The 21,423-nt window shown below is 47.1% G+C and overlaps 6 protein-coding genes across 6 annotated transcripts; 5 read left to right on the forward strand and 1 right to left on the reverse strand.

Annotated features, from left to right (window-relative positions):
• Positions 1–875: 875 nt before the first annotated feature.
• On the forward strand, positions 876–2,698 carry CGCA056_v005653 (uncharacterized protein; the record flags this gene model as incomplete). The annotated part of the gene is made up of 7 exons (XM_037320904.1): positions 876–1,064; positions 1,118–1,352; positions 1,405–1,545; positions 1,595–1,712; positions 1,763–1,858; positions 1,915–2,333; positions 2,628–2,698. The coding sequence occupies 7 exons, from the start codon at positions 876–878 to the stop codon at positions 2,696–2,698; spliced, it is 1,269 nt and encodes a 422-aa protein (XP_037181907.1).
• Positions 2,699–3,048: 350 nt separating this feature from the next.
• On the forward strand, positions 3,049–3,846 carry CGCA056_v005654 (uncharacterized protein; the record flags this gene model as incomplete). Its single annotated transcript, XM_037320905.1, has 1 exon — positions 3,049–3,846. One exon carries the CDS (start codon positions 3,049–3,051, stop codon positions 3,844–3,846), a length of 798 nt encoding a protein of 265 aa, XP_037181908.1.
• A 2,648-nt stretch (positions 3,847–6,494) lies between these two features.
• On the forward strand, positions 6,495–8,593 carry MUP1-4 (High-affinity methionine permease; the record flags this gene model as incomplete). Its single annotated transcript, XM_037320906.1, has 6 exons — positions 6,495–6,765; positions 6,830–7,069; positions 7,140–7,311; positions 7,371–7,966; positions 8,030–8,282; positions 8,347–8,593. 6 exons carry the CDS (start codon positions 6,495–6,497, stop codon positions 8,591–8,593), a joined length of 1,779 nt encoding a protein of 592 aa, XP_037181365.1.
• Positions 8,594–10,569: 1,976 nt separating this feature from the next.
• CGCA056_v005656 (putative L-asparaginase 1) lies at positions 10,570–11,673 on the forward strand (the record flags this gene model as incomplete). The annotated part of the gene is made up of 1 exon (XM_037320907.1): positions 10,570–11,673. One exon carries the CDS (start codon positions 10,570–10,572, stop codon positions 11,671–11,673), a length of 1,104 nt encoding a protein of 367 aa, XP_037181366.1.
• Positions 11,674–15,099: 3,426 nt separating this feature from the next.
• Positions 15,100–16,124, forward strand: CUTI-0 (Cutinase; the record flags this gene model as incomplete). Its single annotated transcript, XM_037320908.1, has 3 exons — positions 15,100–15,650; positions 15,708–16,021; positions 16,102–16,124. 3 exons carry the CDS (start codon positions 15,100–15,102, stop codon positions 16,122–16,124), a joined length of 888 nt encoding a protein of 295 aa, XP_037181909.1.
• A 3,528-nt stretch (positions 16,125–19,652) lies between these two features.
• Positions 19,653–19,886, reverse strand: CGCA056_v005658 (uncharacterized protein; the record flags this gene model as incomplete). Its single annotated transcript, XM_037320909.1, has 1 exon — positions 19,653–19,886. The coding sequence occupies one exon, from the start codon at positions 19,884–19,886 to the stop codon at positions 19,653–19,655; it is 234 nt and encodes a 77-aa protein (XP_037181368.1).
• Positions 19,887–21,423: the final 1,537 nt, after the last annotated feature.

A 21,423-nucleotide genomic window follows, 5' to 3' on the forward strand; every position in this document is an offset into this window, starting at 1 on the left:
GAGCCCTCCTACGCCCACGCAAGTCCACATTTTTAATTAAGTGCCAAGGGCATTGGTCCGAAGTTGCCTGGTGGGCAGTCCCGAAATGGCCCACGAAGGATCGATATCTCCAGGGCGTGCGGCCGCCAACGAAAGCGCAGTTGGAAATTGAACATTCCTCTGTCTTCACTTCTGAAGACCATTTCCATGTCTCAGGTGATCCGAGAAGTCGGGTTCGATAGCTCATCATTCTCTTGACAGATGCTGCGCCGTGCGGCAGTAGTTCAGATGGCACTGCAAGAGGGCGGCGCCGTGATGTGGGAGACACCACCCTTGTTGCCCCCATGGAGCCTCCTTTCCATTTCGACCACTCACATATCTAATTGGCGATCCTGCAAAGCAAGCACAATCATCACACACTCCACTCCATGCAAGGAACACTCCGGCCCAGGAATTTTCAGACCAGATTCCAATACCTTTGCCATTCTGATAAGATGGATCTGCTTCCATGCCTCTCCTTGGAACACAGTCTAGAAGCAGCAAGTCGCACGAAATGTTCCCTCGGCTCCGCTGGGCTAGAACAGGAAGCTCTCCAGTGACTCCCTAAGCGACCGTCACCCAGTGACGACTTCTTAATTATTCCGTGTCGTGCTGTCCCTATTCCCGCCCCATGTGCCCTGCATGCTGTAAGAGTGGTGTGGTTCCTGCATTCCCTTGATGAAATCTGAAATCTCTTCGGAGCCGAATAGCTCAGAAATCATTCATGCTTAAAAGATTGCACAGATCCCCTCGCTCCTGAAAGTGCCCACTCCTGATCTTCGTGGCTCTTTTTTGCTTCCGTTGCCATCTTTTCCCTTATCCTAACGTGCGCCGCGTCTTTGACGCAGTCGCCTAGCATGTCTTCGACTTCGTCCACCACGGCTGTGGACCCGGCAAGAGCCGCGGAGAGCAACACCGCGATGATCTTGGCCGTGACAGGAACCTTCCACCTGATCGCGCTCATTTTTGTCAGTCTACGAACGTACACCCGCGCGGCTATCGTGAAGACGATAGGGCTCGATGATTATATGATGATCATGGCTGCGGTATGGATACCCGGGAGATCTCGCGCCTTGGCGTCGGTGCTGACCCCCTTCAGCTTTGCGCATTGGGTGGAGGCATGGTTATTTTCATCATCCAGGCTCAATATGGACTTGGAAAACATAGGGATACAATCAGCAAGCTCGACTATGTTGAATATTCCAAAGTCGGCTTCTTTCAGTCCATCATCTCCGCGATCGCCGCGCTGGCTTTCCTCAAGATTTCGATCGCGCTGTCCCTGCTGCGACTGAGCAAGAATCCCTGGTACTCGCGATCACTGTGGGCACTCATTGGTATCCAGTTACCTATCCTTTTTCGGCATAACACATGCTGATCACTTTCCAGTGTTTGTCGTCCTCTACACGATCATGGCATGGTTGAGCTTCTTCTTGTACTGCAAACCACTCGCCGGCTACTGGGATAAGAGCCTCAAGCCCACCACTTATGGCATCACGTTGTTTGTCAACTTTGCCCTCATCAACACAGGTATGCAGCTTGATCCAGCCTGCACTTGCTGCAATCTAACCAGCTATAGCATTCAATATCTTCACTGATGTCTGCTTCGCAACGTTGCCGATCCCCATCATTTGGGTATTGCAGATGAAGCTTCGCACCCGAGTCTATCTGATTATCGTCTTGAGTCTCGGCTATTTGTAGGAATATCTTTTGTCTGTGGTATGCTACAACTAGCTAACTGATTCAGTGCCGTCATCATGGGAATCATCAAGGCCGTCTACCAGATTGCTCAGCCCGGTAACAAGGACGGAACCTTCTATCAAAGTGTCCAGTTCTGGGGATTGTAAGTGCCGCTGGGATTATCCTACGCTTTGCAGTTGCTGATTAAACTTCCCACAGTCTCCAGCTTAACCTCGGTATCATCGCTGCCTGCGCACCCGCCCTTAAGCCTCTCGTGGGCAAGGCCCTTAAGATCTCCTCGAGTCGACGATACAAAAGCAACAATCTTTACGAAAACCGATACCCGACCGGGCGTACCGGCAGGACCGGTAATGGCACATCGAACGCTCGAAGGCAAGGATACAGGGAGCAGGGTAGCCAGGGAGCGCCTGACTTTGAGCTCGAGGACGGCCCTTTCTCTCCAAGCACGGAGATGTACAGAACAACCATCAAAGGGGGAAATCACCCGGCAGCGGTGGCAGTGTACCAGAACGGACGCAGCTTTGGGGGGCGATCAGGGAGTGAAGAGACGATTCTGGTCTCGGATCAGAAGCTCAATGATCATGGTATCATGAGGACTACAGAAGTTTCAATACAGCGTTAGTATATTCTGAAATGATTTTATTATGACCATGGTCTCCCGCGTGCTGCGCGACAGGCTGCGTTCGTTTCCAAGGTGAAAGGAGGAAACTATCCACTCCTCCGGCAGGAACATGGTGTATACGCTCAACTGAGTGTATTGAAGGCGCGTGGCCGTCCCTGTGTCTGGCGAGAGGCCGCTGTCAATGGAAGTCATCTAAAACTAGGCACTGGCGGGAGTTGAGCTCTGCCTCAACATATAACGGTATTGAAACTCTCGCAATCATGCCGCTCAGTAACTAACGTAATAGTAGACCCGTCAAATGCCTACGAAGCTATACACCATGATCCCACCAATATGGAGGAAAATGGCCTTGGCGTCTAAGGGGATAAGAAAGTCGGCGAGAAAGTCGGCGAAAAAGCGGCGCGGACCCGTGCCAAGACCGTTGATTGGGGATTACTCCATCCAGGATATCATGTAAGCCAGATTAATCTTCCAGCATTAAGTCTATCCAAGTGATACGAGCCCGTTCCATTGAGAAAGCTTAATCATTTTGAATCCAAATGTCTCCGAGAAGAAAGATATAAGGCAACAAACGTCGAAAGGCTCCTACCAACATGCTCTGCCCGTACTTCTGTCTGCACCTAGGTCAACACATCCCCGAGTTAGTATTCTGAAATTCAATAATCAAATAGGTTTCAAAATTGCTCCGGCATCATTGAACTTTTCATGCAATGGCATTTTTTGCGAAGCACACTCTCTTCCTCTGGCCAAAGGGATTTTACCCTCGTCGAATCGTTTACTACCTGCTCCTCAAAGGCTTGGCCACTCCTGGTGGCATCATGAAAGGCCAGAGCACCTCAATGTCATTGAAGATCAACATCATCAACTACAACTCGGAGACCAACCGTCTCGAACCTGCCGATGCCGACGACCCAAAGCCAGCTGACAAAAGCATCCCGTGCCTGCGAATCTTCGACGCAGACAAGGGAACCACCCGATGGATACACGAGAGTACCGCAATCCCGGCATACCTGGAAGACGCCTATCCCGATTTCTCTCCTCTTCAGAGCCGCGATATCGTGGACCGAGCCATATTAGGCGACATCATGGCCGGCATCAACGCTGCGCAAGACGATTTCAGCTACTATTTGCGCCACGCGTCGCCTGTCGCGTGCAAGTATATGGGGCTTGATGCAGCAGATAGGAGTCTCAAAGCGGCACTCAACGCCAAGGCTCAGATGCACAAATGCCTGCTAAAGGTGCAGACATGGGCTTCGGAATCATTGGAGAAGACCGGGTGGCTCACACCTGGCATCGACACACCGGGTCTCGCAGATATTTGTCTTGCAGGATGGCTCCGATACATTTGGCTATCGTATGAGTATGATGTTATCGAGGCGAAAGGCATGGATGCACTGAGAGACTGGTGGGTGCGCTTTCGAAAGCTCCGATGGTGGGCAGAGGTGGAGGAGACTGGAGAAAGTCATCCGGAAAGTCTTCGATTCGGGAAGGAAAGTCGAGAGGTCTAAAACCCTTCTAGATGAAAAGGACTGAACTAGCGACTTTGCCTCAAGTCTCCTTTTCTATCAAGGTGTTAGTATGCGCACAAAGCGTGTCTTTTTGACTTCTAAATGAAGCAATCAATTCTACAATCCAGAACTGCTAGCACGTCAAAATTGCGTCCGGGCTTCTAATAAAAACAAACAATATTGTCTTATATTCAATCTCGAGCGTCTTTAATCAATCACGACACGTAGCTAACCCATTGTACCTTTCTGTATACCTAGTACTGCATTTATAGTAGTCGATTAGGCCACGTTCTTGTCTGAAGGGAGCCGTCGACCGTTGTTCTGGTGCCGGATTTGAACCCACTTTGATGAAGTTCAAGTTTATAGCCCACCCAGTATAAGGCTTGATAGTAGGAAAGCACAGTCAAACCAGTTCTGTTAGTAGTCCATTCAATAGCATCCCAGCACTATACGTTGGCAGGAGTCTAATAGTTACACTTCACAAGAGACCTGTTCAGGCTACTAGCATAAAGCAAATCACTAGACAACGAGGTAGAGGGCGGAGCGGGTTGATTAAATATGTCCTATAGTTCCGTATACCATTGCCTAATTCATGAAACTACCTGGCCACATCATCCGAGGCGTTCCGGGGGGAAACATCACTTCATGCCACCGTCATTCAGAACAATGAAACTGTGCCCAGACTACAGGTTGGTTCCAAGCATTGGCTGGATCTTCGAGGGCAACATACAGCACAACAATCCTTCGAACTACGCATCGCAAAGTTGTTCGGGTGGTTTGTATAGCAAAATGTTGCGTGATGTGCGGTCAACAGCCCTTTAGGTGGTCTTTAAGGTAGGCCGGAGATACCTGACTAAGCTAAGTAGCGAGATCTGGGATCGTTGTAGTTACCATTTTTGGCGTTATTTAATGAAAGTGATTTCCAGGGTAACAGGCTGCTAGGACGTCAAATCCCACATCTCGTTCAGCGATAAAGAGCGCGACCTTTTTAGACCGTGGTGGAATCCGGGTGTTTACTCCGGGGTTGTGACCCACCCTTCCCGCTATCCTTGCTACATTCCGGCCCCGCAATCGGAGCCCAAGTGCGGACCTATCCGAATATCAACAATTTGATATTCCGAGACACTCATGTCTCTGGCTGAAGTTTTTACTTATCGCTTAATGAAAATTTCCATCTCAAGGTGACGCATGTGCGAGAGAAAACCACTTTGTTGAATGCCGACAATATGCAACGCAACAGTGGCTGGTCCTCGGATACCGATGGCGTTATCGAGCAGCCTAATGTCGTTATGAACCCAAATCTGCCAGGGGCAGAATTTTACGTCCGCCATGCCTCCTTTCAGGAAGGTAACAAGCGTTTGTCAGTCCTGAATCAGACTGACTTTCGGGTCATCAACGGCACTTCTTTGGGCACTTAAGACGGCGTGTCCGCCCGCGCCCAGACCGACCCGTTTTGGCCCGCAAATCTCGCCGCGCGTTCGAGGTCATGAAAACACCTCACTTGACCATGATTGCATACAAAATGCTGTTGACGCGAGACAAAATGTATCAAGCTTCCACCTCGGGTCTTCAAAGTTTGGTACGATTTTGGTCATCGACGTAAAGTTTTCGGCCTGATTTGGCTGTTGAGCCAAGCTTACGTATTTCCATACGAGTATCTGCACCCTTCTCTTCCCAATCGTGTGATCACTGGCCTACATTCCTTTCCCCTTGCATCAATGCAGAAGACAGACTAATCTCGTCTATCTACTCAAATGATCGCGCATCAGGTAGGTACCTGCCATAGCTCAAGGAGCACTTAATCTTCAACTGGAAGCTCCCGATGGATTGTTGTCCAACAGCAACTGTCTCATTCTGAAGAATTCACATTTGAAAATACGACTTGCCTTTGACTCAAGTCCAGTCATCTCTCATCTGGTTGGAACACAATGTATTTGAGCGAGCCATGTAGCCTTTCACGGTGGTGTGACCGTTTCTAGCAAATGTCGTCATTTGCCTTCGGTGTTACTCCATCGCAAACCTCCAACAGCTCCCCGTCAAATAGTGGACTCCGCCGCGTGGGGGTGGATAACCCCAGCCAAAGCTGTCCAGTCTGCAGAGCTTTGGAGACATTAGGGATCAGCCGCGGTGGGAACACCGTCCCTGGAGGTCGTTCTCGACGTCTCGGCGGACGCGCCCGATTCTTCTCTTTCGTGTAGTTGAGTATCAAACCTGATCTGAATGAGACGTTACGACCGGCTAGTCCCAGCTGATGGGGCGAATGTGGCCAGTCCGTGCCGGTCAGGATTCGAGGACCCCGATCGCGTGCTTGTTGGTGGTGAGGGTTTTGACGCCAAGAGACCAAGAAGGCAACGTCAAGCCAGCAAAAACATGGATCAGGAATTAAGCCAAGAGACAAGCAATTGTGTGATTTTACCCCATCGTATCGACGCCTGCAGACATGAGTCGGGTTACTCCTGCGGGCGGCGTCAACCGGGATATATGAAGTCTCGACACGCCTGCCATTAGATCGGCCATGATGCCCACAACCCTCTTCGATCTTCGTTTTCTCAATAGGTCTATTTGACACCTTCGCTCAGACCTTGAGGCAGTCTGTCTTCAAAAGCTGCTAGTGTTTTCACTATTGCAGCATAGTCAGGCAGACGAAGATGGTCTTCTCAAAGCTGTTCGGCGGCGGCGAGAAGTCCGAGCCCGAGTATCGGGTGGACCATGAGGCCAGCGACTCTGAGCCTTCGATCATCCATGATGGAAACCTCGCATATACTCGTCAGAAGGGAGGCAATGGCTCCAAGCCTTCCTATCAAGAAGCTGTCGGCGCGCCTGTGGAGTCCCAATCGCCCCTGGGGTACCATGTGGGATGGGCAGCTGTCATCTTTTTGAATATCAACATGATGATCGGAACGGGTGTTTTCTCAACACGTAAGTCCACGCAAAACATTCAGGCAAGAGCCACAGAGCCATATGCTTACAAAATCTGTTCCAGCGGCAAGCATCCTCAATCGCACCGGCTCAGTTGGTCTCGCACTTCTCTATTGGGTGATCGGATTCCTCATGGCGGCCGCTGGATTCAGCGTCTACCTGGAGCTTGCCAGTTACTTCCCCAACCGCAGCGGGTCCGAAGTTGTCTACTTGGAACAGCAGTACCCTCGCCCGAAGCACTTCTTCCCCGTCGCTTTCGCCGTCCAATCGGTCATCTTGTCTTTTAGCAGTAGCAACGCCGTCGGTAAGTTTGAAGTCACGTAGCGCAGCCATACATGCGCCGTCAATCAGTCAGTAAACTCATGAACTGGTAGTCCTCTCGAGATATTTGTGGAGGATGGCCGACATCACCCCGTCGGAGTGGCAAATGCGGGGGGTTGCCATCGCTGCTTATACCCTTGCCGTCATCTGCGTCCTTGCGCACAACAGATACTCTCTGTGGCTTGTCAACTTCATTGGTGTTCTTAAGATCCTTACTCTGGTCTTGTAAGCCTCCTTCAATCGCGGTCTAGTATCGATTGCGGGACTAACAGAATTTCAAACAGCATTAGCATAGCAGGCCTCGTAGTCCTTGGCGGCAACGTCAAACACATCCCCGACCCCAAGGCCAACTTTCGGAATGCTTTTGAGGGCACCACGAACAACGGAAACGATCTTTCCAACGCACTGGTGTCTATCATTTTCAGTTATGCCGGATACTACAACGCTTTCAACATGACCAATGAGATCAAGAACCCCATCCCCACCCTGAAGAAGAACGGCATTATTTCACTCGGTACTGTCGCGATCCTGTATATGCTTTGCAACATTGCGTACTTCGCCACAGTTTCCAAGGCTGAGTTTGCCGAAGCCAGCGAGATTGCTGCGGCCGTTTTCTTCTCCAAGCTCTTTGGCGAGAGCAAGGCTGCTGCGAACGTTCTCAACTTCCTCGTGCTGCTGAGTGCGTTTGGCAATCTCCTGGCCGTCTTGATCGGATCGTCGCGAATGATTCGTGAGATTGGCCGACAGGGTGTCTTGCCGTTCACCGAGTTCTGGGTTTCCACCAAGCCGTTCGGAACGCCGCTAGGCCCTTATCTCCTGAAGTGGGCCATGACGTTCGTCATGATCGTTGCTCCTCCAGCCGGCGATGCATTCTCTTTTGGTATGTCTGCCCTTGGAACCATTGGCGATAAATTGAACACAGTATGCTGACTAGCCTTCTCAGTCGTCGACCTTCAGACATATCCGAGCGCGATGTTCAACTTTGCAATGACATACGGCGTCTTCATCCTGAGACGCAGACGCAGACGTTCTGGCATTGGCCGCTCAGACTTCCAGGCTTGGGACTTTGTTGTTCTCTTCTTCTTGGCTATTCAAGTTTTCGTACTGGCAATGCCTTGGTGGCCGCCTAAGGGTGGCCCTTACGCTGGCAGCGTCAGCTTCTGGTACGCGACGTACTGCGTTGTTGGCATTGGAATGTGAGTATTTTCAGCGCGAGCGCAACTCACAACTTCTCCAGAATCTGCACTGACACTCGCTTAGCATGATTGTTTGCGGTCTCTACTACGTCTTCTGGATGTACCTGCTTCCCAAATGGATGGGATATGAAATTCGCACTGAGATTGTGGAGGTCGATAACGACGGTGCCAACACCCACCGCCTGATCAAAGTTCCCAAGGCTGAAGTTGCTCAATGGGATTCCGACCACGACGAGGCGGGTAACCTGCGCCGAAGGAATGTTACGACTGTTCAGATCGAGTCGAGTGGGTCCAACGAGAAGACGGCCTAAAGTAGACCACATACTTTGAGCTTCATTTTAGGGACTTCTTTCTAGAATTCTTCTGTTGCCGCTACACATGAGATTGCAGTAGATCTAATCGAAAGCAGAGTAATTCAGCGCAATATGATCGTTGGGCGCGAGAGGCTTACAGATACAGCTGCCACGCCACGTTGACTATCCGGCGATAATGAGATAACAAGCCTCGCCCACTTCACCAACGGCACTCGGCGTTTCATTTGGTATCTTCTGCATGATGTACTCGATCCAGGCAGCGAATCATAGTGCTTACCACCACGGACGCTGCTCCCTGAACCCACTAGTAGATGCCAGATGAGGGTCAATGGATCGGCGTACTAACTCTAAGAACGTAGATCTGGGGTTCGCAGCAAACACTGCAGCCGTCACATGGGGATCATGCGATTACATGCGATTCATAGCGTGCCATTGGTTCATAGACGCTCCGTAGTAATAAGCATAAATTATGAGACATTGGATCTGAGCATGGATGGAGGCTAGTGACGATCCACAAAGATTCCAGTCATGATACAAGAGGAAGATCTGATCGCCTTCACCTGCAAGCCAAAGTCCACCTTTCTAGTTCCAAGATTCGAAAAAAAGGGACGAATAAATCCCCCCCTGGTGGGTTAGTCGACTTCCACATAATGGCCGAAGCCTGAATGCATTGATACGATAATTACTTAGTTCTCAAGAGGTGAGCTCCACACCGATGCGATGAATCATAGCAGCCGACCCGAATGATGAGCCCGTGCTTGTACTTATCTTCGGAAGAGGTACACATGAACGTTATCGGATGCCTTCGTTCTATCTTCCACGTGGTACACATAAACATCTATGGGATCAGAAGTGCAAGGACGATGATGACACCCTTGACTGACATCATCCATCTGACTCTTGCAAGCTAGAAAATAAGCTAGCAATTGATTATCTTCTTGGACCTTCTCTTCTCGTATTAATCATCAGTATTACTTTGGCAGTGCTGTCATAGGAATCGTATTGGTATGGCTATGCATGCCAGATCCGGTTGACCGAAAGTCCCCATCAGAGTAATCGTCGCCTAGACAAACGTCCGTCGACAACGGCAACATGTTTGTCAACAAATGTCAACCATGTGAGTAAATTGATCCCATATCACGGACCAGTGACGGATCGCCGGAACCGGAACCTTCTCCAGGGGGTTGGGAATGTTTCCCGCGTCTTATCTCCCGAGGCCAAGGATCCCCCGCCAGCCGACGAGTCATTCTTGCGCCTTTTGATCCAGTGCCCCGCAGAAACATGTCAACCCCACAGAATGCGACGGACTGGACCTGCAAGACTCTCAATAAGCTGCAGCAAGAGCCAGCCAATTCCCCGGGATTTCTTCATTACCATTCCGTAATCGCTCAATTGCCGTGTCCTGGCTATCAAGATAAGTCGCAGATAAGACCAAGAGAGCACTAACAGACAACGGCCGACCCAGAGGTTGGTCGGCATGCGAAGTCGGTCAGTCCTTGCCGATGGCATTAAAGCTCATCTTTTTGCCGACTGATAAGCAAATCCCGACCGCACGGGTCCAGCGTTCGCCTAGCTCAATCACCTTCGGACCCCAACCACGTGCGATTGGGCACCTCCGTCAAGATAAGGTCGATATGTCAGGATGTTGGTCCGAAGTTACGATGAACTACGCGGATTCCATGGATTCTAGCTCGAGATCATCAGGCTTGAACGAGGCATTTTCGAATTTGGTCGGATATTGGTTCCAAAATCGGACATATTGTGTCTTATCCAGTCTTATCACCATGGCTTCACTGACGACAACCGGGAGAAGTCCGTCTTGATGTCAACAGTATAAGAGAACCCGTACGATCCATGAGAAACCCTTTTGGTTTTTTTCAGATCAGCGCAGACTTTTCAATCTCCTGCAAGCCGAAGCTGCCTCAAGACAAGCCCTTTCTTCCCAAGAAACATCAGCGCACCAATCAGTCAAGATGCAGACCCGCAACTTGTTCCTCGCCGCATCGCAGCTGGCTCTCGGCCTTGCCGCCCCGGCCTCCATGCCCGGCTTCCCGGTCCACCGGCTTTCAACCCGCGAGACTCACTTCAACGCCAGCCTGCCCAACATTACCATCTTTGCCACGGGCGGTACCATTGCCGGCTCTGCATCATCCAACGCCCAGACTACCGGCTACCAGGCCGGTGCTCTCGGTGTCGACATCCTTATCGACGCCGTCCCTGAGCTGTGGAACGTTTCAAACGTCAAGGGTGTCCAGGTTGCCAACGTCGACTCCGGCAGCATCACCCCCGAGATCCTTCTCAACCTCACCCGCCTTGTCCAAGAGGCCCTCGATGACCCGTACTGCCAGGGCGCCGTCGTCACCCACGGCACTGACACCACGGAAGAGTCCGCTTTCTTCCTTGACCTGACCGTCAACTCTGAGAAGCCCGTCGTTGTCGTCGGCGCCATGCGCCCTGCCACCGCCATCAGCGCCGATGGCCCCATCAACCTCCTTGAGGCCGTCACTCTCGCTGGTAACCCTGATGCCAAGGGCCGCGGCACCATGATCGTTCTCAACGACCGCATCGGTAGCGCCTTCTACACCACCAAGACGCACTCCAACTCCCTCGACACCTTCAAGGCCGTTGAGCAGGGCTACCTCGGTTTCTTCCTCGACATCAAACCCATCTTCTACTACCCCGCCGTCCTCCCCTACGGCCGCGTCTACTTCAACGTCTCCGAGGCCACCGAGCTCCCCGAGGTCGACATTCTCTTCGGTCACCAGGCCCTGCAGCCCGCTCTCGCGGCCGCTGCTGTTGAGGCCGGTGCTAAGGGTCTCGTTCTGGCTGGCATGGGTGCTGGTGGATGGACCACTCCTGGCCGCGACACACTCAAGAAGCTTGCTGAGGAGCACGACACCCAGATTGTTGTCTCCAGCAGAACCATGGGTGGCTTTGTCGAGGACGACGATGCGCTCAACACCTACGGCGGCTGGAACCTGAACCCCCAGAAGTCCCGCATCATGTTGCAGCTTGCGCTCTACGCCGGCTATACATCTGAGCAGCTTGAGACTCTTTTCAAGTTCGCCTACTACTAAGATTAACGAGTTGAAATTATGAGATCATGAGCACATAGATATCAATAATAGACCAAAAGTAATGTTTACCTAATAAAAGCCGATGTACTCCAATTGCTGAGTTGTTACGAGCCCAGAGGCGGGGAGGAGCAAACTTCCTACACGTGCAGCACTATATCCCCCTCTTTCTTCCCTTCAAACTTTTCTTATTCGCAGTTTGCCGCCTGAAGGCACACCTTGTTGTATGGCTATACGACGTTCACATCGCCAAACCCACGGAAAAAGAATGATCAGAAGAAATGAATGCCAGACCAATGAAGAGGTATTTTTGACTTAGTCTACGTGAGCTTCACAAGGCCTTCATTGAGTCAACTGTAGTCAACTGGCGATACGGGTTGTAGACCTCGCCTGCGTATGATGTTGGTAATTCGGAACAAGTTGTGCGAATAGCGAATACGAGTTGAACTGGTTCTTCGAGCTAAACTCGAGTGCACAAGATCCCCCTTAAGAAACATTGCTGCCAAGCTTGATGGTATATTCAAGTTCGTCAAGATCGTTAGCAACTTCGATCTATTGAAGTCATCTCCCCCCCTCCCCTTCCCCCTAACCACATACGCAACATCCAATATGTGAACTTATGTAAACTGCTTTCTGGATCACAATTCTTAGCTGTCCATCAGGACTCACTGCATTGGTATAATATCTACCAACTCAAACGAGCTTGTAGACTGAGTTTCTTGGGCTGAGAATTTGGGCGAATGATGTTGTCGGCTTATGCCTCTAACAAGAATGCAATACTTTTAACGTTGAACTATGTTCCGCCTATTTTCGTTTGAAGTCGTCACAGGAAACGCCGGTAACGGCTGGCAGTCCTAAGCCGGAACTCGGCTTGAACCAACTAGGAACAGAACTTAGACTAGATATGCACAACAGTAATGGGACAGCGACAAGGGATGCTATCAATTTATGATCTTAGTTCTAGAGGACACTTTCACAATACAGTGGAAAGGTTAATTCATCATTGGATCTTCGAAAAAAAAGTGTCATATCTTGAAGAGTACTTCCTAGCACGTGCCGACAACAAATGTAGTTAAAGTAGGCAGGTCATGAGTAATTCTGCGCGAACCTTACATAAGCCGAGGGGTTTTCACCCTATTATTGTGTCCACTAGCTTATGTTAAACTCTGAACAGGCGTATTAGTTAGACGTTACTATCACCTTTGCTGGTGGTTGCTTTAAACACGCTTGTCCCTCAGTTGACGTTGAACAATGATCTGAAGTTAAATGGCTCCCTTTCTCAAATCAGCCCTTTCATAGTTCCTACCGTAACCCAAAAGAGCGGGTCATACAATGTTTAAAGTTTGAGTGCATCCTGCGATTTCGGCTGCGCCGAGGAAACTATTGATAATGGAAGCAGAGACGGCAAGACTCATGAGCCCCACAAAATAAGAAAAAGTCTAGGTATGGAATAGAGTACATCGTAATTATTCGACGGAGCGAAGCATAATGTCATCATTTGGGCGATAGCGAAGGACTCTATTTTACATTTTCTAAAAAAAGAATTCTTGGCATCGCGCCGGCTTATATCCTCCAGATGCTGCACTTGTCTCTCCTTCAATTCTATCCTTGGCTGGTGCACTCAATCGCTCTCGTCACTCGTTTTCAATTGACTCTAGTCTTGACTGACAACAAGGATGCCTCAATCGCTGATCCTTCTTGCATTTTTCTACTTGTCATGGTTCGCGGTGGCCGCTCAAGCGTCCATGACGCTCGAGCGCCGAGCCACTCGCCGTCAACAATCAGACTCCTCGCAATTCTGCAGCGTGAAAACTTGCGGCGCAGCGAGTGCGAATACTTGTGATCAGCAGCTCAATACCAGAGTTCTCGGCGCGCCTGATCGAGGAAGTCAACCCGCCCCAGGCCGGTGGGCCGACCCTACAAATTACGGCGGCAACGTTGACAGCTTCTTCCGCGGCGAGGTGGCCAAGCTTCAGTGGTCCCAGCAGGACATCGTTTCTATTAACGGAGCAGACGTGACTTCAAAATACATACCATTCAAGAATGAGCCAAAATCGCTGGCAGCGCTAGGCTTCTGCGGTTGTGTTGGTGTTATTGTCATGTCGAGGTCAGCGGTTTGGATGGCGCACATCACCGAGGATCCCGTGCTCACCAATGAAGCGACATTCAAGAGGAATGGTCTCGATGTACTTGAAAATGGATCTGGAACGGACGACATGTACTATGGCTTGGCAGATCTGAAAGACAATGTTTTCGCCGCGAATCAGGATCCCGTCATTGTCGTTTTCGCCCCCAAAGACGAATCTGGGGAGTTCAAATACCGGAATCTTATGGCACAAGTTGATGATCTAGTGGAAAATTGTAAGTTCATTCCAGGACCTGTTCTGATTCCTGCATCATTGCATTTTGAGCTACAAGGTACGATAAGAACACAGTATGTTGACTGTTTTAGTGATCCCAGTGCGATCCAAATGGATTGGATATACTCCGATGACTGGAGGCATGGAGAAATACGACACCCGCTGCACGACTTCCAACGGCAAGCTTCTCGTACAATACCAACCGTCTCATAGCAAGTTGTTCGGCAAGTCAGATGCGAAAGCCAGAATTTGGGTGGAGGGAAGCCGATGGATATATGAGACCGCATGGAAACCACAGAGCGATCAGAAATCCACCTCATAGAATAAGCTGGGCCTGAGAGCGCAACAGCAAGTGCGGTAAAGGCTTACGGTTAGGAGTCAAACGCCACATTATGTTCAGACCGAGATTAATTGATCCATGGATGCTACATCAACATTTCGGCAGTTACCTTGTTGCCGCTCCTGCTGGGCGGGTATCATACCTCGGCTCAAGCAGCAAACCCGTGGTCGCCCACACCAGAGCAAAACCTTGCATGGATACATGTACTGAAACCCGGAATTTCTTTACATCAGAGTCGTGCAATGATCCTCCAAGGGTTCATCCAAGCCCCAGCCCAGGCCGTTGACGGCAACGCAGAAGGTTCCATTGCAACCGTTATTTTCCCGACCTGTTCAGCCCAATTTGCCGATGCTACCGCACCAAGGCCGAAAAAGCAATTCATGCGGAATTCCACTATATGGCTCAAGCTATGGGTGTATATCATAACGATATAATAGCGCACAGCTTCTAATGTGACAAAGACAACGGCTGATTGTGACAAAGGCGAACGCCAATGCAACAAAGGCGAAGGCTAATGCGACAACGCCCTCGACTAACGTCCAAGAATTCAGGAGCAGTAGGCTTGAACTAGTTATTTCCTAGCTTGGAAAGCTGGAAAAATTCCATCCAGTGCGGTTTACTTATACGGCCTCATGTGCAACGCAATTAAATATCCTCTTCGTGTCCCCTTTGCAGGTTTCCCAGCGGTAAGCCACTCGTTCAATTCACCGTCTTCAGAACATAACCAAAATGTCCCAAGCCTTCGCAGCTTTTACCACCAGGTGGCTGTTGACCTTTATCGTCGCCATTGCCTTGCACTCCGCAAGCTTTGTTCGTGGACTACCTGCTTCCGAAAGCGCCGACCTTTCAACGGATCTTCGAAGAGTGCCCCCCCACAACTTCCACCTCAAATCGAGACAAGATATTCCTGATGCTTTGGCCAAGTTTCCATCCGGCCCTTTGAACCAATTCCTCAGACTCATCAGCACACTCCCAGCGGGAGCCGCTGCCCTGGATGCAGTTGGCCTGGTTTTGACTCCGTTGCAGCAAAGTCTTGCCGACGCCGTCGGTATTGACACGACCGAGAACGGCTTGGCGCCGAATGCTACCTGTGCCGATATCACTGTCATATTCGCCCGTGGAACAACCGAGCCTGGAAACGTCGGTCTCGTGACTGGCCCTCCTTTCTTCGATGCTCTGAAGAAACAAGCGGCTGGCAAGTCTATCAACATTCAAGGTGTTGCATACCCTGCAATCTTTGAGGGGTTCAATAACAATGGGACTGATGGAGTGCCCAGCATGTAAGTGAGCTTTTACAAGTGGTGTCTACGATTGGAGTTTTAACTAAGCCTTCTAAGGACCAACTTCATCAACAAAGCCATGACCAACTGCCCTAACTCCAAGATTGCCATATCCGGCTACTCTCAAGGAGCCCTAGTTGTCCGCAGCACGACGCAATCGCTTCCGCCTGCGACAATGGCTAAGATCAATTCGGTGTTGACTTTTGGCGACCCCGGATACCCGAATCCCATCCCTGGGGCCGATGGTAAGACCCAGATTATTTGCCACGACGATGATGCGGTCTGTAAGGGAGGGTTTATCACTGTGGACCATCTGACGTACGCGGAAAATGCTACTGCAGCGGCACAATTTGTATTGCAAAAGGCAGCGGGTAAGTTCATGCAGGACGTTCCAAAATGTTTGCAAATCCGTCGCTAATATGGACTGTAACAACTTGAGCAGCTTGAACAGGACATGTTACTCATGGCGTATAAACTTAAACGCTAGTCGGATCTTGACTTTTGGAAACGGACGTAGGAAGCTTGTTAGACGAAATGCTGAGCAGAAGACAATTCATGAAGATATCCAAAAAGAAAAAAAAGAAGAAAAAAAAGTGCACGGAAAGATTAACTCTACTAAAGTACAACATCTTCTCTGTTCCCTGAAGCCTGAAGTTCGATCCACTGAGGCTGTACCTGTTTGCCTTCTCCTACCTTGGAGAATCTAGGTAGTCTTTCATTCATTGTTCTGGTAACCTTTTCAAACTCTCGCCACCCTTGAAAGAAATCGGCGGATGTTGAGTGCCCAAAATGTCTGTAGTCTTTCCTTATCGTCAGATCACGCATACGATTGACCATCCATAGGTTCTCCGACTGGTTCGCTCGAGAAGGAACAGTGCCCTGGTGTCTCTCGTGGTTCCACAACGACACCCCACTTGAGTCGCTTCTCCCCTGCGTTGGCCTCGTATTTGGATGTATGACAAGCCGCAGCAATTGCCGCACTGCAGCTGCTGGCTACAGGAATCTTTCCATCTCGAAGTTTTCAAAATCCTGAAGCATAAGAAAACCCTATCATGACCAGTCCTGCCGCAATGACACAAATCACACCATTTGGCGACCATCCGCACGTAGTAAAATTGGCCCTGTCGGAACCGTTGTTTAGCTTTGTGTCCGCTGCTTTGATAATATCCATAACATTATCCTCGGAAGGGGCATAAACCTCCAGATTAACAAGAAATATGCTCTGGGAAATCAGCCAGTGTACCCCTTCGGAAAATATCACGAGAGGAAGCGAGTATCGGTATGGCAACTAGAGGAAGTAGGTACTTCTCTGGGCACCTTTTGGTCGAGGCGATACCCGCAGGCCTTTTTCGTTTTTCCTAAGCCGATCCCACTCAGTCGCGAGGGATGTGCTGGTGTAAAGAGCGTTATAATTGAGATAGATGAGTGACATAATTGCCTGGGGTGTGTTAGCCACTATGGCGTTCGACGCGAGCGATTCAAGTTTTAGTTATTATATTAATCTATTTAGTTTACTTAAGTATTAATTTCTAGTTAAATTTCCTAAGTTATTCATAGTCTCTAGTAATATATTTTATTTTTTGATAGTTATAATGTTTAAAATTTGAAAGTTTTTTATTATTAATTTTAGTAGCTATACTAAGGTTTATAGGTCTACTATACTATTCATAAGTAGTGTTTTATTAGATATTATTTTAATTATTATAAAGGTTATCATTATTTTATTAGCTATTAAATTTTTATTAAAGTTACTATTAGTATTTATGTCTTAAATTTAAATTTTAGTATTTATTGCTTTATTTTTTATATTAGCTAAAGAGTTAATTATTAATTTTCATAATGAGTTTAATATATTAAAAGAAGTTATTAAGTTAGTTACTTTAATAATTTTATGTTTAATTTTATTTTTAAGGTTTTAATAAAATATAAATATTTTAGTTTTTTTTAGTAATGTTGAATTAAACGCTAAATTATCTAAAGTTAATAGAATAGTTTTTAGTAGATTTAGTTTATTAAAATTATAAAAGATTTCTCTTAGCTTATTATTTTTTATTAAAGTTCTAAAAAAGTAATTAAAATATATTTATAAACTTTTAAAAATGAGTATAAATATTATAAGGCTTTATAATATATTTATTAAAGGTTTTATATTCAAAATATTCTTTTTAGATAAATTTAAACCATTACAAAGCTTTTCTCTTAAAATAAATAGTTATATATATATATTAATTTCTTAGTTTTATTAATAAAATCTCTATAGTAAAAGTTTTAATAGTTTTTAATTCTTTTAAACGTTTCAGAGGTTCTATTATAAATAATAAATATACTAAGCTTAAGTTTTTATTATTCTCTATAGAGAAATGAAATAATAATATTAATAGTAGCTTAAAAGGTTTAGTTTTTATTTTTAAATTAAGCTACTTAATAAATAACTTATCAAAAAGCTTTCTAAAACTTATTAATAGCTTAAGCGCTTTTATTAAATATATTTTATATTTACTTAATACTGCTATTAGCTTTTACTAATTATTACTTGAGGTTTTTATTATTATTATTTCTTTTAAGTTTTATTTTATTTTATAGTTATTAAGTTTTTAAGCTAAGTTCTGAATTATTTATCTAACGGAGAAGTTTAAAATAAATAATTTTATAGAAATATAAAAAGATATTTTATTTATACTATTTAGTAAATATTAATAGTTAACTTATTAAATAGAAATAATTAAAATATTGTAATTAGCTATCTAATCATAAAATCTACTAATAAAAGCTAAAGATTAATATATTATAATAATATATTAAAGTTATAATTTAAGTTATAAATTATAAGCCTTATTATAAATTAGTTTTTAGAAGCTAAAATAATTAATTTTAAACTTTATAAGTTATTTATAGTGAAAATAAACTAGAAACATCTTAAGAATAACAATAAAATTAATTACTAAAAAGCTATAGAAGTTTAACCATAAAGCTAGCTTAAATTATATTATGTATAAATTCTAGATAATATTTTTATTTATATCTAAGTAATTACTTAAATATATAAGTAATTATAATTAATTAGTAATACTAACTAATTACTAAATATTCTTTCCTATATTCTACTAATTATTCCTTATCTTATTATTATATAACTCATAACTATAGTTCTTCTATCCTAAGTAAGTTCCTATTATTCCTATAATCCTATAGTATAAATATCCTATTCTAGCTATCTAACGCCTAAGTAGGTTGTTTAGTTATTATCCTTGTTTACAGGTCGTAATATTCAATTAGTCGCTAATATAAAAGTCAGCCTTCGTTTTAAGACACATGTCCTGAGTAGCTTCATCCACATCTTTAATGAAAGATGCTACTGCGTCTCCGATTGTTAACAGAAGTGCTTTGTCTTTCCTAAACGCAACGAGGAACATTAAGGTGCCTTTAAGTAAGTTGAGCGCAGCTACTACCCAGCAAAGCGAGTTGCTGAAGAGCAGCTTGCAGTGCTCATCTGTCTTCTAGCTATGACACTTTTATATCTTTAAGTCAAAGGGCTCCCAGGGCTTGGACCCATTTTTGAACGACACAAGCTGGTCGTCACAGGTGTTTGTGCTGTCCCCGCGGCACATCCACGCATACGGCTGAGATACTCCGCCGCTTTGGCCAAGTTCTGGAAGCAATTTCTCTTCGTTGAACGAGTTTTCGTATTCGGACAATGATTCTCCTTCCAAGATAACAAGAAGATTTCCCCTCAAAGATTGGAAGGGCGTCCCGTAGGCGTTAAGACAATCGGTAATGCTGATTGGATCCAGAGCGCCTTGCTTAACAGCATTGTACATCTTGTTTATATCCGCAGTTCGATTGATGTAGTCAGGGAGGCTGACGACTTTTTTAGCATCGACAGGGATGAAAGTGCTGTTCTCTTTTCTGATTACTTCAGAGGGAGACAGAAAGACATTGTAGGTATTCATTGAGGTCGATGTAAATATGATGGAATTGTAGCTAGATGTTTGTTAGCAAAGTTCAATAACTGAGAATGGCGAGGCCAGATTGCAGTAAATGCAACGGGAACGATGATGCAGATAATAGAAGCCAAAGCAACCGCCTCTTTCTCGAGATACTCCACAGATTTCTCATACTTGGGACGCCAATATCCAGCCACTTCTCTTTTGCGTGTGCTTTATCTGTATCGGAACGAGTTGGAGCAATGAGGCATTGCGTGCAGTAGTTGCTGCCAGCCAGAAGAATCGTACTCATGATGTTGATAACCACATGAATGCCGGTATTGAATCCCTTTGTGTACGAACAGCCCTGCTCGGAAATGATGCCGATACCGTTCTCCAGTGTATCTCGTCTAGTTATTGTTGCCCAGAGAACGAAGATAACGTTGACTGTGAAGTCAAAAACGCGGCGATGGAAAATCCAAGTGCGGCTTTTTGCCAACGAGTCTGAGGAATGAATGTTCGAGTCTTCTTCATCCATGAACCACTAGCCGAGTGAGCTTGAGACGGCGGCGAAAAATGGTGTGGCGAGACTAACTTCCTGATTGAAGTATTCGTCATGAGCGCCGAGCAACCCAAGGCGCGCAGATGTGGCCAATCTTTGGGACGTCGTGACGATCTGTAACTTCTCGCTCTGTGTGGTTCTTCACGGCTGGAAATACTCTCTCTCGGTGAACATGTGTTACTGATGGCCTTGCTCCGTGGGTCCCCTAGTTCTAACGCCTCTTGAGATTCGCCAAAGTCTTGGTGAACTGGCGTATACATTTTGCGCGATCCCTCGGGGCTGGCTTCGAGCAAACGGTGTAAATGCGCAGCTGACGGCCGTGAGCTGCGGGACAGCGTCGTAGGAAATATATGTTCACATGCGGCGCAAGGATGCCAATTGAGGCGGTTATGAGAACAAGAATACAAAGCTCGACAAGGGGGGATGGCTGCAGTATTAATATGTCGGTCATCCCTCGCGATGAAAGGGCGCCTTCAGAACTGTATCGTCAGCCACTCGATTGCACTCAATCTGCCGGCAGCCTATTTTTGGAACTCGGCAAATTGTGTGTAACAGTAAGCAGATCGTTGTCTAATACAAATCATTGGAGTGTGTAGAGACTTCATGACATCGCCTGTCTCAGCCTAGGCGCAGCCTGCGGCATTCGCAAGGCACAGCAAATCAGGCTGTGCTCATATTTCACAAGCCAGAGAAAATGCAATCTGTTGGGAGTAGAGAAAGGAGCGAACCTAGGATCGAAGCAAGGCAGATTGAGTTTCATTCAGCCGAGCTTCCAGAAAGGAACGGTCGATTATGATGATCTCTAACGAGGGCCATAGCTCCAAAAATGCGTTAACCAGGAGCCTTTTTTCACCTGCGAGCTATAATCATAGTCAATTGTTAAACGTGTATGCCGAGCTCAATGGCCAGGAAAGGCAAGCTTTAGGGGCCACAAGATGACGTACAAGTCGGCGATAAGCAGGCTGTCACGCAAAATCGGTGCTACCGACTACGCTGGTCATGTTACAAAGTCCTTGTTATCAGTGTAAACGCTCTCGACCGCTATTTGGTCGCCCGGCCCGTTTTTCGGCATAGCCCATCATCAAAAATACGGGGGGCTACTCCGCGTCGGGCGCGTCATTTGGCATCCGTTCTTTCGGCAGTGAACCCCCGGATTACGGACTCTCGGGCCCCCCGATTGAACAAATTCCGCACCCCGGGGCCAAAAGATCTTTGGTGATTCAGCTGGTCAAGGCATTTTCTGACACGAATACGACGAGCGATGCAATTTCGCTTGTTGAGCCACCGC

This window comes from Colletotrichum aenigma, assembly GCF_013390185.1.
Source record: "Colletotrichum aenigma strain Cg56 chromosome Unknown KSG_Cg56_contig03, whole genome shotgun sequence".
In the NCBI taxonomy this organism is placed as follows: Eukaryota; Fungi; Ascomycota; class Sordariomycetes; order Glomerellales; family Glomerellaceae; genus Colletotrichum; species Colletotrichum aenigma.